Source organism: Macrobrachium nipponense, chromosome 11 (genome assembly GCF_015104395.2).
Source record: "Macrobrachium nipponense isolate FS-2020 chromosome 11, ASM1510439v2, whole genome shotgun sequence".
Lineage (NCBI taxonomy): Eukaryota > Metazoa > Arthropoda > Malacostraca > Decapoda > Palaemonidae > Macrobrachium > Macrobrachium nipponense.
Window position 1 is genome coordinate 8502581 of NC_061087.1, and position 13920 is coordinate 8516500.

At 35.8% G+C, this 13920-nt stretch overlaps 1 protein-coding gene across 4 annotated transcripts in view; it reads right to left on the minus strand.

Annotated features, from left to right (window-relative positions):
* Positions 1-1841: 1841 nt before the first annotated feature.
* Positions 1842-13920, minus strand: part of LOC135219250 (uncharacterized) — a 161369-nt gene continuing 149290 nt past the window's right edge. For 3 of the 4 annotated variants that reach the window (XM_064256009.1, XM_064255900.1, XM_064256094.1), the window contains exon 7: positions 1842-6455. In XM_064256009.1, the coding sequence (XP_064112079.1) occupies positions 5685-6455 (771 nt within the window). In that variant the 3' untranslated portion in view covers positions 1842-5684. The remainder of the gene's footprint in view (positions 6456-13920) is intronic. The other variant, XR_010315406.1, reaches the window with a different exon arrangement.

Sequence of the window (13920 nt, forward strand, 5' to 3'; positions counted from 1 at the left end):
CACACACAAACACAAGCAAAATCAGGCAATGAACCAGGTAAAAGGCCGAGAGGGCAACTGAGACTTTCACCCAGGCGGTTAAGAAAAAGACTGAACGCTGTGGCGTGGGTGCGTAGTCTTTGACCAATTTTCACCGGATATACACACGTGTTGCCAGATCTCACAAGATTCCTTGCTTTTCATCTGCGTTTTAACCACATCCAGCTAGGAGCTAGAAAATTATCCTATTGTTAAGACCACAGGTTTGTTCGCGTATGACCAATAAACATTAATATAATAATACAAATGTTTTCAAAATATCTTCCATATAACAAATGTAAAATGCTAAAGAACAAAATGTAGCTTTTCCCTCTCTCCCTGAAGGGGTAATATCCCCTTGGGAGACGGACCAGCATTACAACAAAAACAATCTGATGGCGAAGCAGAGGACAAGGCGTCAAGCACTTCTACTGCAATTTGCATCTGTCCCAGAGGAACGTGAACACGGGAATCCTGGAAGGCCGTTTAAAAACGTTGACCCTCACGGGAATTCCTATGTAAAGACCAATGGTTAGTATTCGTGTAGGAACAAAGAAATGTTAAGTGAAGTTGAATGAGTGAGGGATATCCCTGTGCAAAAAGGAAAGCATTTCACTTGTGTGCAAGCGTTTGTTCACCATCCACCCTCAGGCACAAAGAGGAATGGAAGAAAACTAGTTGTGTGCATGCAAACATTTGTTCACAGTTTACCTTCACAATGACAAAAGAGGAAAGGGCTGGTTTTGAACATGTGAATGCATTCTTTGTCACCATCCACCCAAACAAGTACATCCAGCTCTAGTGTAATCTGCTGGTTATCCACTAAGTATGATGAACTGAATTGAATATAGTGTCTAGGCCAAAGGCCAAGCACTGGGACCTAGAGGTCATTCAGCACTGGAAAGAAAATTGACAGTAGGTAGGTCTGAAAGGTATAACAGGAGGAAAACCTCCCAGTTGCACTATGAAATAATTAAGAGAGGGTGGATAGGATAAGATAGAATTTAAGATTGGTTTCACTCTGAGCCTAAAAAAGGCTCTTCTTGCGCTGGTAAGAGAGGGTGGAAGGTCAGATGGAAGAAAGATAATATGAATAGGATTAAAGTGAAAGGAATAAAAGGGGTTGCAGCTATGGACCAAAGGGACACTTCAAAGAACCTTTAGTAATGCCTACACACCCCATGAGGTGTACTGATGGCACTACACCCCTACAGGGCCACTAAGCACAAGGTTGTTCACTTGAGCACACTTGGTCCATCATCCGAGTGTGCTTACCAGATTTCTCTGGTTAGTACAACATACTTTTAATACTTTTATCAGACTCAGGTAAGTCTATTAAATTATGACAAATACTAATTTGAAGTATCATCTCATTTTAGTTTCCGTCACAGTCTATTTTGATATAGGAAGTGATATTGAGAAAAGAATAAAGGTAGATGTGGTGGAAGGCTTCCAGACCTGCACGTTTAACATCACAGTACTGGGACATTGCCCCTTTGCTGTCATCCTCTATAGTAGCAACAGGTCAAGGACTTTCGGGGTAGGACAGCAGTGTGAACTTAATGCACACAATCATCATTTTTTTATTCAACTCCTTCCAAGTTGGTATGAACACAACCATTTTACATGGAGTAGATGATAATTACAATTAACTGGTTCATCATTCAAAAAAAAGATTATAAGAGCTTACAATCCTGCTAGCTAATGTTACATGGTACACATACTTCCTCAGAGTTGTACTGCTGACATCACCCTAACTTCCCAAACACTGAAGGAATCTCACATGGCCAGCTGTGATCATTAAGGAGAAATAAAAGATGCAATTAAATGCAGTGTTTATTGACGAACAAAATTTCCCATCTTGCATGTTGCTATATAACCACAAAGAATAATAGAGATTAAATTTTAAAACCAATACCTACAGTATCATGCTCATTCATCCATTACAATTTAATGGAGAAAATTGAAACTCTTCAATTTCTTTCATTAACTAGCTAACTGTAATAAACAGGGATGACCCTGAACCTATCTAGCAAGGATAATGGTCACCATTTCATATTATCCTTTAATGGATGAATGAAGGCTTGCAATAGCAATGGTTCATAATTCTCAGAGCTATAGTTATCCACTGAGATATGTAACCAATTCTAAGGCAATCTTAACAGTATAGTATAGTGCTCGCACACATTTCAAACAGTGGATATAGCACATAGTACACTCCTCTAAGAAGCAACTTTATTTACCCCTGCACTTTCATATAATTATGATCAAGTCAGTTTTCCTAACGTAGTCTTTTCAAACCTTCTTAACGAAAAGGTAATACAGATTGTGTTATGAGACTCATCATAACCAAATCTGCATCTTACATAAAAACCATATGGCAGATATCAACTAGGAGTAACACTACTTCATTTGAAATACAATTTCAAATAACTTGGGCATTGTTTCTTTTCAATGAAATCTTCATGCAATGCCAAAATCTTTTATGCTAATGTGGTTATGCTCAACTTTTCTTCATGCCATTAAAATTGACCAAGATAAAATTCTAACTTTCTCTCTCAATCTAAAATCCAATAAGCCTGGACAATTCAAAAATGTGTCCAAACTTATCTGAATACAATCCTAAAATACATTCCTTGAAATAAAAAACTGAGAAAAAATTAACCAATACCTAATATTCTTTACTCTTTCAAAACTAAGTGAAAACCTTACTACAGACTGCATTAAAAGACTTGCATAATTGTACATAATATGACAGCATTAATGCATGAATAATTGCTCTCATTAATGTACTTCAAGAAATTTCTTGAATTTGCCAGATTAAAGTTAGAGAGGCTTGAGTATATAACTCCATAAGTTTACAAGCTCAAATCATTTACAAATAATGCTAGCAAACATTATGCCAGGAACCAATATAATGCTGAAATTGCAGTAGAGACAGGCTACTAACAAAAAGCCAAAATTGGCAGACAATATGTATTGGCCAAATACAGGAACCGTGAGACTAAAAATAGTGGTACTTAAAAGAATTCTAATGCCATTAACATTGCAAATTAATAATTAAGACTGATTTCCCATCCATAACCCACCCAAGAATAACACCATAATGGAGGAGGAAAAAACTATTCAAGGTATTTCCTAAGATAAGAAGAGTGGGTGTTCTCAACTTTTTCCAAGTCTGTTCTCTGGTAAAACAGTATTTCTATCTCTTAGCACAATAAAGCAGCGATTGTATTTACTTCCAAGTTGAAGTTAAAGAGCAGACAAGCATTCTCAAGTCAACAAGATCCAAGACCTACTTAACTGCAGAATGTGTCTGGTATGGCTAGGAATTCTTTATCCTAGTGTATCTGTAAAATACATGTAGTTATACTTTTAACCACTCCTAATATAAATCTACACGTATTTGAAGTAACATATTGAACTTCACACACAGGGCATTTTAGGCTCCCCTTAAATGCCTGTTAGATACTGTAGCATCAAATACCACAGGCACAAACTGCCCTGAACATGATTTAAAAAGTTAGAGCAAATTACTCCATTTGACGATGGCTGCTTTTAAATCGTAACAGGACTTGAATGACCTGATCCTCACGAAAACTTGTTAACAGCCAAAAATTCTAGGCAGAAGTATTCAACACATAAAAGGCATCACATTAAAAATCCTTCTCGAAACACTATAAAAATATCATCCTTATCATGAGGAAACATACATAGCTCAACTCATGATTATATCAAAGCAAAATGGCGAGAGCATAGGGTGACACATTTTGCTCAGACAAAGACCAATATACTGGAACATGCAATGCAACTGTATCACAGATTGCACTTTAGTGTACTAATTATAATTGTCAATGAACAGTAGTTCTTACATAAAAGATCTTTTACTGTTCAATGCACAGTACAGTAATACCACAATTCTTTCAGGAAAATCGTGTTTAAAATGCATAGCAAGAAATGCTACACACACAAAGTTAATATTCTTGGAAATTGAGGTTCCAGCGGCAATGTTATACTATAGACACAAACTCCTTACATATCTATCAACTGACTATTTAAGCAAACTATAATGGGGGTCTGGTAAAAATACTTTATCATAGAAAATAATGCAGGTTTAAAAATACAAACTAAATCAAAATTGGGAAAGTATAACCTGACTTAAAATATGTTTTTGCTGAAAATTCTGCAACATTGCTGCAAAACTGGCACATTTAGTGTGACAAAATCCCTGTAACATATAATACAACGTATCTATTTATTGTTAGTGACAACTATAAGGAGTACATCATAAGCAAGCTACAAAGGAAACCAACTGACATTAAAATCTTAGACATCTTTCAACTTATATGACAATAACTCATATCCAAGGTTTTCATATGCAGAAGCCTCTTACTATAACATTGTCTCTTCTCTAGCATATTTAGAAATGACATCCTTACATGAAAGTAACCTGAATATGGTACTTCCAGCAAGTTTCTCAATCAAAAAGAAAAAGGATACTTACATAAGAGTAAACCATGCCCACTCACAGACTAAAAGAAAAAACATGTGTAACAGATGAGAAAAGATAATATAAATAATATATTTCTCTTCAGTAGCACATCCAATATCTGAGCATTACATCAAATATATGATTGCAACACAAAAAACCTATATGAGTTGCTTTCAAAAATTTGATGATACACAGATAAAACTTTTTATACTTTTAAATATACAACTGCTAAACCAAATGAATCATTCCTTCAAAATTCTATATGAAATTTTTACTTCAAAGAAAACAAAAGCAGTAGTATAAATAAAAGCCTTATTCAAATATCGAATATGCTAATTATACAAGTGTGTAACCATTTTGGTGGTAAAATATGTGAAAACAAGGCTGTCCTTAGTAAACTCTTGGCCACTTACTTACTCTATACGAATTGCAAAACCCTTCGGGACTACAACAGCCCTTGGTCACTTGCAACTTAGTACTTGTACATTTTCCACATTATTTAAGGATTAAATGTTTCAAACAATTAAAATTTCATACACCACAATTATATATTAAATTAAATATTTCAGTGGGCCAAATGAAGTTCTTCTGTTATAGAAATCAAGAACCAATCCAACACATTTCTCCACCAAAGGGGTTTAATTAGCTCTGAGATAGTTAATGCCTTTAATCACCAACTATGGTCTTTTAATAATCATTCATAATATATATTTGTATTCCTGTTATGAACTCATTCCAGTAGAAAAATATACTTAGATGAACAAGTTCCAAATTCAATGCACAGATATGCTGCTTGTTAAATCAAAATCTAAACTTGTAATACATGACCAAAACTTCGGGAAAATATTCAGAATGACATCAACAGAAACTCATAATGCCATTATTTTTAAGTTTAATTTTCTTTGGTATAATAAATTTCTACAAAAAAATTATTGATGACACTCTTGAGATGGTAATTCATAACAATATGCATCTAACTACCTTTAATGTAAAAATATATAAATCTCTTACACACAAAATCACAATTATATTCCCTTTTCCAGAGGGTAAAAAGAAACCCAGATCATTTACCTTCAAGGTCCTGAGATGCTTCTAAAATTTTTAGTATTTTCCCCATAGGAGGCCATACTCTCTTCAGACTCAGTACAGAATGTGCTAAGCATAAAAGCATTTCTTAGTAACCATCTTCTGCTGCATCAACCCAACGATCAGACTCTGGTTGTTTTCCTTCAACTTTTTCCGGAATAACTTGCCTTTTATTTTTGGTTTCCTCACAGTTATCATCACCACCACACTTACCTTCACCATTTTCTCCCGTACATTCTAAACTGCTTTCTGCACCTTTATCACTTCCTTTTGCTTCATCACAAGCTTGCGACTCTCCAGCACTTTCTTGAGAAGTGGCCAACACTTCTGTTGTATCTTCAACTACTACATCTTGACTATCTTCACTCATTAACCTTTCTGAATTATTACTCGGGGGATCTCCATTTTTATCATTTATATCTGCTTGCTTTTTTTCAGCTTTTTTTTTCTTCGTTTCATTTTTGTTATTGGGAGGTTTTGGACCTGCTGGATTCAAAGGCTTATTTTCTTCTGTTTGTTTATTTGGCTTATTCACTTTAACCTGGTTTGGCTGTGCTTTTGTTTTTTTCTGGTTCACTGGTAAGTATACTTTTTTCCCTCCAAAAACCTTGATCTGATAGGATGGTCTTGCAGCTGTTTGTATAATTTGTCCTGATTTCTTGACAGGCAATTTAGGAATGATATCATTTTGTTTGCCCATACCTGTCTTTTTACCTAAATTCTGAGGTTTCTTGGCTGTGGTTAAAGGCAGACCTAACATTTGATGCTCAAATCTCTGATCTGCACTCCTCATCAAACCTGTATTTAGAAGCTCATCAAAACTGTATGATTCAGGATTTTGCCTTTTCATTTCATGTCTCTGCAAAACAAACACACAACAGTATTAATGATGGACAAATTGTACTGTCTGCGCCAAACCATTTACATCATTCATATTCCTCAGTCTAAAGTATATTTTTCAAATGGACTGCATACTGATGCTTTAATAATGTATGTTTCTGTTTCATATGCACAGAAAGCTTGATAAAATATTGTGTAACGTTATATGCTAATTTGTGATGGAGATAACATTCTGAGAATAATCAAAATACCTTTACTGCCCTTTTGCTGTTTCCTTATCATTACAGTATTCTAATTGCTACACTGGGTAAACTAGGACCAATTTTCATCACTAAGTGTAATCATTTTGTAATTTTAATTACTATATTATTAAGCCTTCCACACACACTATCTAAATTTGGCAAAGAAAAAGGCATAATAAAATTATCACCTAAATAATGCAAAAACTTTCTTTATTCATACTCACAACCTAATAATTACTATCTGCTTGATTTTTATAAAAGAATGGGAAACTACTGCACTAGCCAATTTTTAGGTGACAGAAACTAGACTCATGATGGCCTAGATATACCCTGACAGCAGAAAACTGCCTTAAAAGCTAATTATATATATATATATATATATATATATATATATATATATATATATATATCTATACATACATATACAGTATGTGTAACTATGAACAAATACACAGAACACCTTTTAAACTGGTAATCTTACAGAGGAATACCATCACCTTCCATTAACTACTAAAGGAGGTCTCATAAAGGACACATAATCAAGATGCCTATTAGGTAAATCTGTTATAAATGCAAAATAAATGTTATCACAGTTAAATTACAGCCAGGCAACCAATTCCAAGGTCCATGTACATTTGGCAGAGCATAAAAGAAAAAAGTCAATGGCAAATAGAATACAAATTATACTGTCACATACTGCAAAGGATATGGGTATTTAGTTAGAACTATCTTTTCACTCTTACATTTAAAACCTAACTTTTCCTAATCAACATACAGTATACATAGTATCTCTACTAAACAATGTATATAATTTTGTATAAACATAATCTGGTATCATTTGAGAAAAGAAATTGAATTAACTTTTCTACTATTTTGTAGTTTATTTACTGTGGTATTTGAGCTTTACAAGCTAATGATGCAATGCTAGGCCAGTATCAGAAAAGAAATCTACATATATATATATATATATATATATATATATATATATATATATATATATATATATATATATATATATATATATCCCATTACCGTGATTCATATACATACATCGAGCTACAATGTCCTTTAACCCTCTTACGCCGACTGGACATATTTTACGTCAACATTTTTTGTCTCCCGTGTGCCGACTGGACGTATTTTACGTCGACTTACAAAAGTTTTTTTTTTAAATTCGCGGAAAAATACTTATAGGCCTACCAGCCTAAAACTTTTGAATCACGCGCCTTGGGGGATGCTGGGAGTTCACGGATCAAGGTGTTGTTTTGTTTACAATCGTTACGCAGGCGCGCAAGCGCGAATTTCTTTCTTGCCGCACTAAAAAGTATGTGTGACACATCTCGGAAATTATTTCGTCACTTTGACAAAATTTTTGTACCATTGTAAATTAGCCGTTACATGAAGTATTACATATGAAAATGTGCGCATTTTTATGTAAAATACAACAATAAAATACTCATGATTGTAGCTTTTATCAGTTTTGAGATATTTTCATATAAATAACGATAATTGCCAAACTTTCAACCTTCGGTCAACTTTGACTCTACCGAAATGGTCGAAAAACGCAATTGTAAGCTAAAACGCTTATATTTTAGTAATAGTCAATCATTTACCTTAATTTTGCAACTAATTGGAAGTCTCTAGCACAATATTTCGATTTATGGTGAATTTATGAAAAAACTTTTTCCTTACGTCCGCGCAGTAACTCTTCCGAAAAAAATCATACATGCAATTGTGGTAATGTTTGCACCATTTTAAAATTAGCCATTATATAAAGTTTTATATATGGAAATGTGCACAATTTTATGCACAATACAATCAAAAACAACCCATGGTTGTAGCTTTTATCAGTTTTGAGATATTTTCATATAAATAACGATAATTGCCAAAATTTCAACCTTCGGTCAAATTTGACTCTACCACAATGGTCGAAAAACACAATTGTAAGCTAAAACGCTTATATTCTAGTAATATTCAAGCATTTACCTTCATTTTGCAACAAATTGGAAGTCTCTAGCACAATATTTTGATTTATGGTGAATTTATGAAAAAAATAACATTTTCTTTACGTCCGGGCGGTAACTCTTCCGAAAAAATCATACGTGCGATTGTGGTAATGTTTGAACCATTTTAAATTAGCCGTAACATAAAGTTTTATATATGAAAATGTGCGCAATTTCATGTAGAATACAACAAAAAATAATTGAAGGTTGTAGCTTTTCTCATTTTTGAAATATTTGTATATAAATCACGATAAATAGAGAAAAAAACCACGTTCGGTCAAATTTGACTCTACCAAAATGGTCGAAAAACGCAATTGTAAGCTAAAACTCTTACAGTCTAGTAATATTCAGTCATTTATCTTCATCTTGAAACAAATTCAAAGTCTCTAGCAAAATATTTAGATTTATGGTGAATTTAAAAAAAAATCTTTCCTTCCCTCCGCGCGCGGATTCTCCGCCACAAATCTCCGAAATGCGTACGTCCCATTCTCGGAATATTTGCTCCGTTTCATATTAGGCATTTCATAGTTTTATATATGAAAATGTGCGTAATTTCAATGTAGAATAAAACAAAAAATATTTGAAGGTTGTAGCTTTTCTTATTTCCGAAATAATTGCATATAAAATATATATATATATATATATATAAAAATTTGACATTCGGTCAACTTTAACTCGTCAGATATGGTCGAAAACTGTAAGCTAATACTCTTACAGTATAGTAATATTCAATCATTTGTCTTCATTTTGAAAGAAATTGGAAGTCTCTAGGACAATATTTAGATTTATGGAGAATTTTTGAAAAAAATATTTGTTTACGTCCGCGCGTTACGAATTCATGCCTTATTTTGTGATAATATTTTCACTGTGTTGCTTTTATTGTTTTACAATGTCTTATATACCAAAATGATCGCAATTTAGTGTACATTACAACGAAAAAAAAAAAAGTAACTTGTTACCTTTAACCCCTCTTTACCGGGTGGGTGAGCAGAATGTAAACATTGAGTTTGCTGCCGAACTGAATCTCTCGGTAGTGACTCAAGTTTGGAGGGGTGCCGATCGTAAAAATATTTGCCAAAAATACACTAATCAAGACAGGCTAATGAAATTATCAAGTATTATTAGCACTATAATAACGCATATTCTCTGTTAGTTTTATCATCCTACAGGGAAAATAAATGATTTTATGAAAAAAAAAATGTGAAACTCAGTGTCCCTTGTACAAGGGACACTGGTGGTCGGTGAGAAAACTATGGTCTTGAATAGAAATGCGGTCTTACAGAATGTTGGTATATCGCACCTGGAACATGCACATAAAGTATTATCAAAATAGAACCGTAAATAAGCACGTAATAACAAAAATAAAGAGCAAAAACTAAAGCGAAAGCCCCGCCAATAAATATGGAAATCGCAAATTTTATAGTATATCTTTCAAAAATTGGTCAATGTCATTTTCTACGTTTTCTAAGATTAGTTTCATCACAGAAAACAACTTTAGGGGTATCAGGGGGTGGGGTTTCTAAACTAATTTTTCAAGTTTCTTGTCCTCAGAAAAAAATCGCTTTTTCGCTTTTTCTCTGGTTTGGTTTTTTTATATATATAAGTTACTATAAGGCTTTATTTCTACCTTCATTTATCTGGTGTTCATATCTTTTATTTGTAAAATGTAATGTGAATAAATAAATAAATACAGTAAATGATGATACAACTGGTTTTTTACTTGGGTAGAAGTTATTACATGTTTACGCTTGTCTGGTTTTGTGATTTTTTGTTGAGACGCAGTTCATTTGTCACCTACACACTACTATAAGCAATAATAATATTTTTTTGGGTTCATCATACGTCTGGCATCGTGTCATACTGTTTATTTTGCTCCAAACTCTTCAAACCGAAATTACAGAATGATTGGAAGTCCCTATCTGAAAAGAGGAGTTTTGGTGGTACTATGCGTACCACCTTTATGCATCCGGTGCGGTGTAGTAGACTTGAATGGTGGTACCCACCTACCTCCAAACAAACTTTCGGTAATGAAGAGGTTAACCGTTTTGCGCACATCGCGATTTGAATACAATTACAGGGGGTCCTCAAGTTACGACGTTGATCCGTTCTTACGATGCGTCGTAACACGATTTTCAGCGTAAGTCGGAACATTGAAAAATACCACATGATTTAATGTAAATATCTATCAATAACAACGAGAGAACAATTCCTTACCTTTATTAGTTTGATTGGCTTGCACACTGGAGAGGAAGCTGCGGTGCTGGAGAGACTGGGGGAGGTTAGTGAAGAGAAAAAGAACCTCCAGTTAAGCTGGAGATGCTGAGGCAGGTGATTCTTGAGGTGAGGCAGAACATACTAGTACTGGAGATGCTGAGGCAGGTGATTCTGAGGTGAGGCAGAACATACTACTGGAGATGTTGGGGCAGGTGAGTCTTTAGGTGAGGCAGAACCTACAGAAGGTGCTGGAGATACTGGGGCAGGTGAGTCTGGGTTAGCAGAACATTCAGAAGGTGCTGGAGATTGTGGGGCAGGCGAGTCTGGATTAGCAGAGGCAGCTGAGGTAGAGGGTACAGGATCTCCTGCAGGCCTCTCTACCTTCTTAAAATACTGCTCCAGGTTAGTCTGAACAGAGAGCGACCTCTTTTCATCCAAGATCTCCTTGTAACTGCATCAAATCCATGACGCCTCTGGAAACCCTAGTGAACCTGTCCAAGTTGGGATCCTGAGCCTCAAAAGTTGACAACGCTTGCTGCAACTCTGCAAAACCTCTTATCAAGTCCTGCCTTGTGAAAGCCTTAGGCTCTGGGGTGGGTGCTTCTTCTTCTTCCTCTATCATCTGCTTCTCCAGTTGTATCAGGTCCTCAGCAGATAACTCCTCGCCATGAGACTCCAGCAGCTCTGTAACATCATCAACCTCCATCTCCAAATTGATTTCCTTACTCAGGGCAACAACGTTCTTGACAACTAGCTGAACTGTGTCCTCAACCCATGGAAATCATTCACAAATTGAGGACAAATTTTCTTCCAGACACCATTCATGTTTGTTTGCTTAACCTCCTCCCAGGAATTAGCAATGTTCTTTACAGCATCAAGGATGTTGTAGGATTTCCAAAAGTCCTTCAGAGTCAAGTCCTCCTTGGTTTCAGTTGCCTGTAAAGCCATAGCAATTGTCCTTCGTAGGTAGTAGGCCTTGAACGAAGCAATCACTCCTTGTCCATAGGCTGTAAAAGGGCCGTGGTATTAGGTGGAAGGTAAACCACCTTGACATTAGGGTTGAAGTCTCCCAGCTGGGCAGGGTGTCCAGGGGCATTGTCCAGCACTAGCAACACCTTAAAGGGGATACCCTTGGAGGCGCAATACCGCTCCACACTTGGAACAAAATGGTTTACGAACCAGTCCTCAACACTGCAAGTGTCACCCAAGCCTTCTTGTTGGACTTCCAAATTACTGGTAGTTGACCCTTCCAAATGCCCTTGAGTGCCCTTGGATTTTCAGCCTGATACACCAACAAGGGCTTCAGTTTGAAGTCGCCAGCAGCATTTACCCCCAAGAAGTAAAGTTTAGCCTCTCCTTGCTGGCTTTATGACCGGGTGCTGACTCTCCTCCTTGGCGATGTAAGTGCGGTTAGGCATACGTTTCCAAAACAAACCTGTCTCGTCTACGTTAAACACTTGCTGAGCAGAATAACCCCCCTCCTTAATTATCTCAGACACGCTTTAGGAAATTCACTCGCTGCTTTCTCATCCCCACTAGCAGCTTCACCTTGCAATTTAAGGTTATGGTAATTGGCCCGAGCCTTAAATCGCATAAACCAACCCCTACTAGCCACAAACTCTTCACTTTCACTTCCCTCCCCCTTTTCTTTTTTAACCGTTCAAACAATCTTTTTCGCCTTCTCCTGAATCACCATAAGGCTGACTGGGATACGCCGTTGATTTTGGTCTTCCAACCAAAGCACCAATAACCTTTCCATTTCAATTATTAGACCACTACGCTGCTTAGTTATCACTGTCGCTTTCATAGGAGCAGATCCTTTCACATGTTCAACGATGCGCTCTCCTTATCTTTGATAATGGTAGCAACGGTCGAACGGCTAAGGCCAAGCGAGCGGCCAATGTTTGTTGGCGTTTCTCCCTTCTCAGATCGCTTTATAATGTCCACTTTAATTTCCATGGTGATGGCCTTTCTTTTCTTCGATGCACTACCATCAGAAGAGTCCGCCTTGCGCTTGGGAGCCATAACAAAGAGCAAAAAGTTACAAAAACGATACAACACGAGGGAGAGAGAGGCAGTGTAAACAACCAAAATGGCGTATGGGCGAGGAATGCAGCGTAGCGAAGCGACGCCGTCCTCTCCCCCACAAAGCGTATTCTTCCGCCGTGCGCCCGGAACTAGTTCGCGTTTGTTTACGTTGCTTACGACGCTAAACCGCGTAAGACGGAACGACGCAAAATATTATTTTTTATATTTTTATGGGGGCGCGTTCGTAACCACGAAACATCGTAAGTCGAGACCAGCGTAACCCGAGGACTTACTGTATATATGAAATTTTGTTTTTGCGCTATCATATATCGCATTATTTATATATGTTAATGATTATTTTTTTCATTTCTGATGGTTGCATACTAAACTTCAGGCAATGACAAAAAAAGGAGCCAAAAATGAACTCTTAATCTTAAAAACTAAGCGCGCTGTGATTTTTTGACAAAAATATTTTTTCCGCTTCCACGCTCACTCCGAAACCCCTCCGGCAAACGGGAGACAATTTTTTATTTACCGCTCCGGCGTAAGAGGGTTAATATCTAATTCGCTCTACCTCGGAATTAATATATTTTCATATATGCTTAACCGATATATATATATATATATATATATATATATATATATATATATATAATATTTTATAATAGTGTATATATAGTTTTATGATGTGTATATATATGTATATATATATGTGTATATATATTATATATATATAGTATATATATATATATATATATATAATATATATATATATATATATATCTATATATATATATATATATATATATATATATATACAGTTTGGGTAAAATGATTGACGCGTCCTATAGATCCTACTGCATGCACGCAGTACCTCGGAATACTTATTCACTACGATGCTGTGATGTGCTTGATTGATGTTTTTAAGGGTTCTAATACTTGGTGCGACCCCCACGCTTCTTTTTAACTGCTTGAAGTCGTCCTGGAACACTCTTGG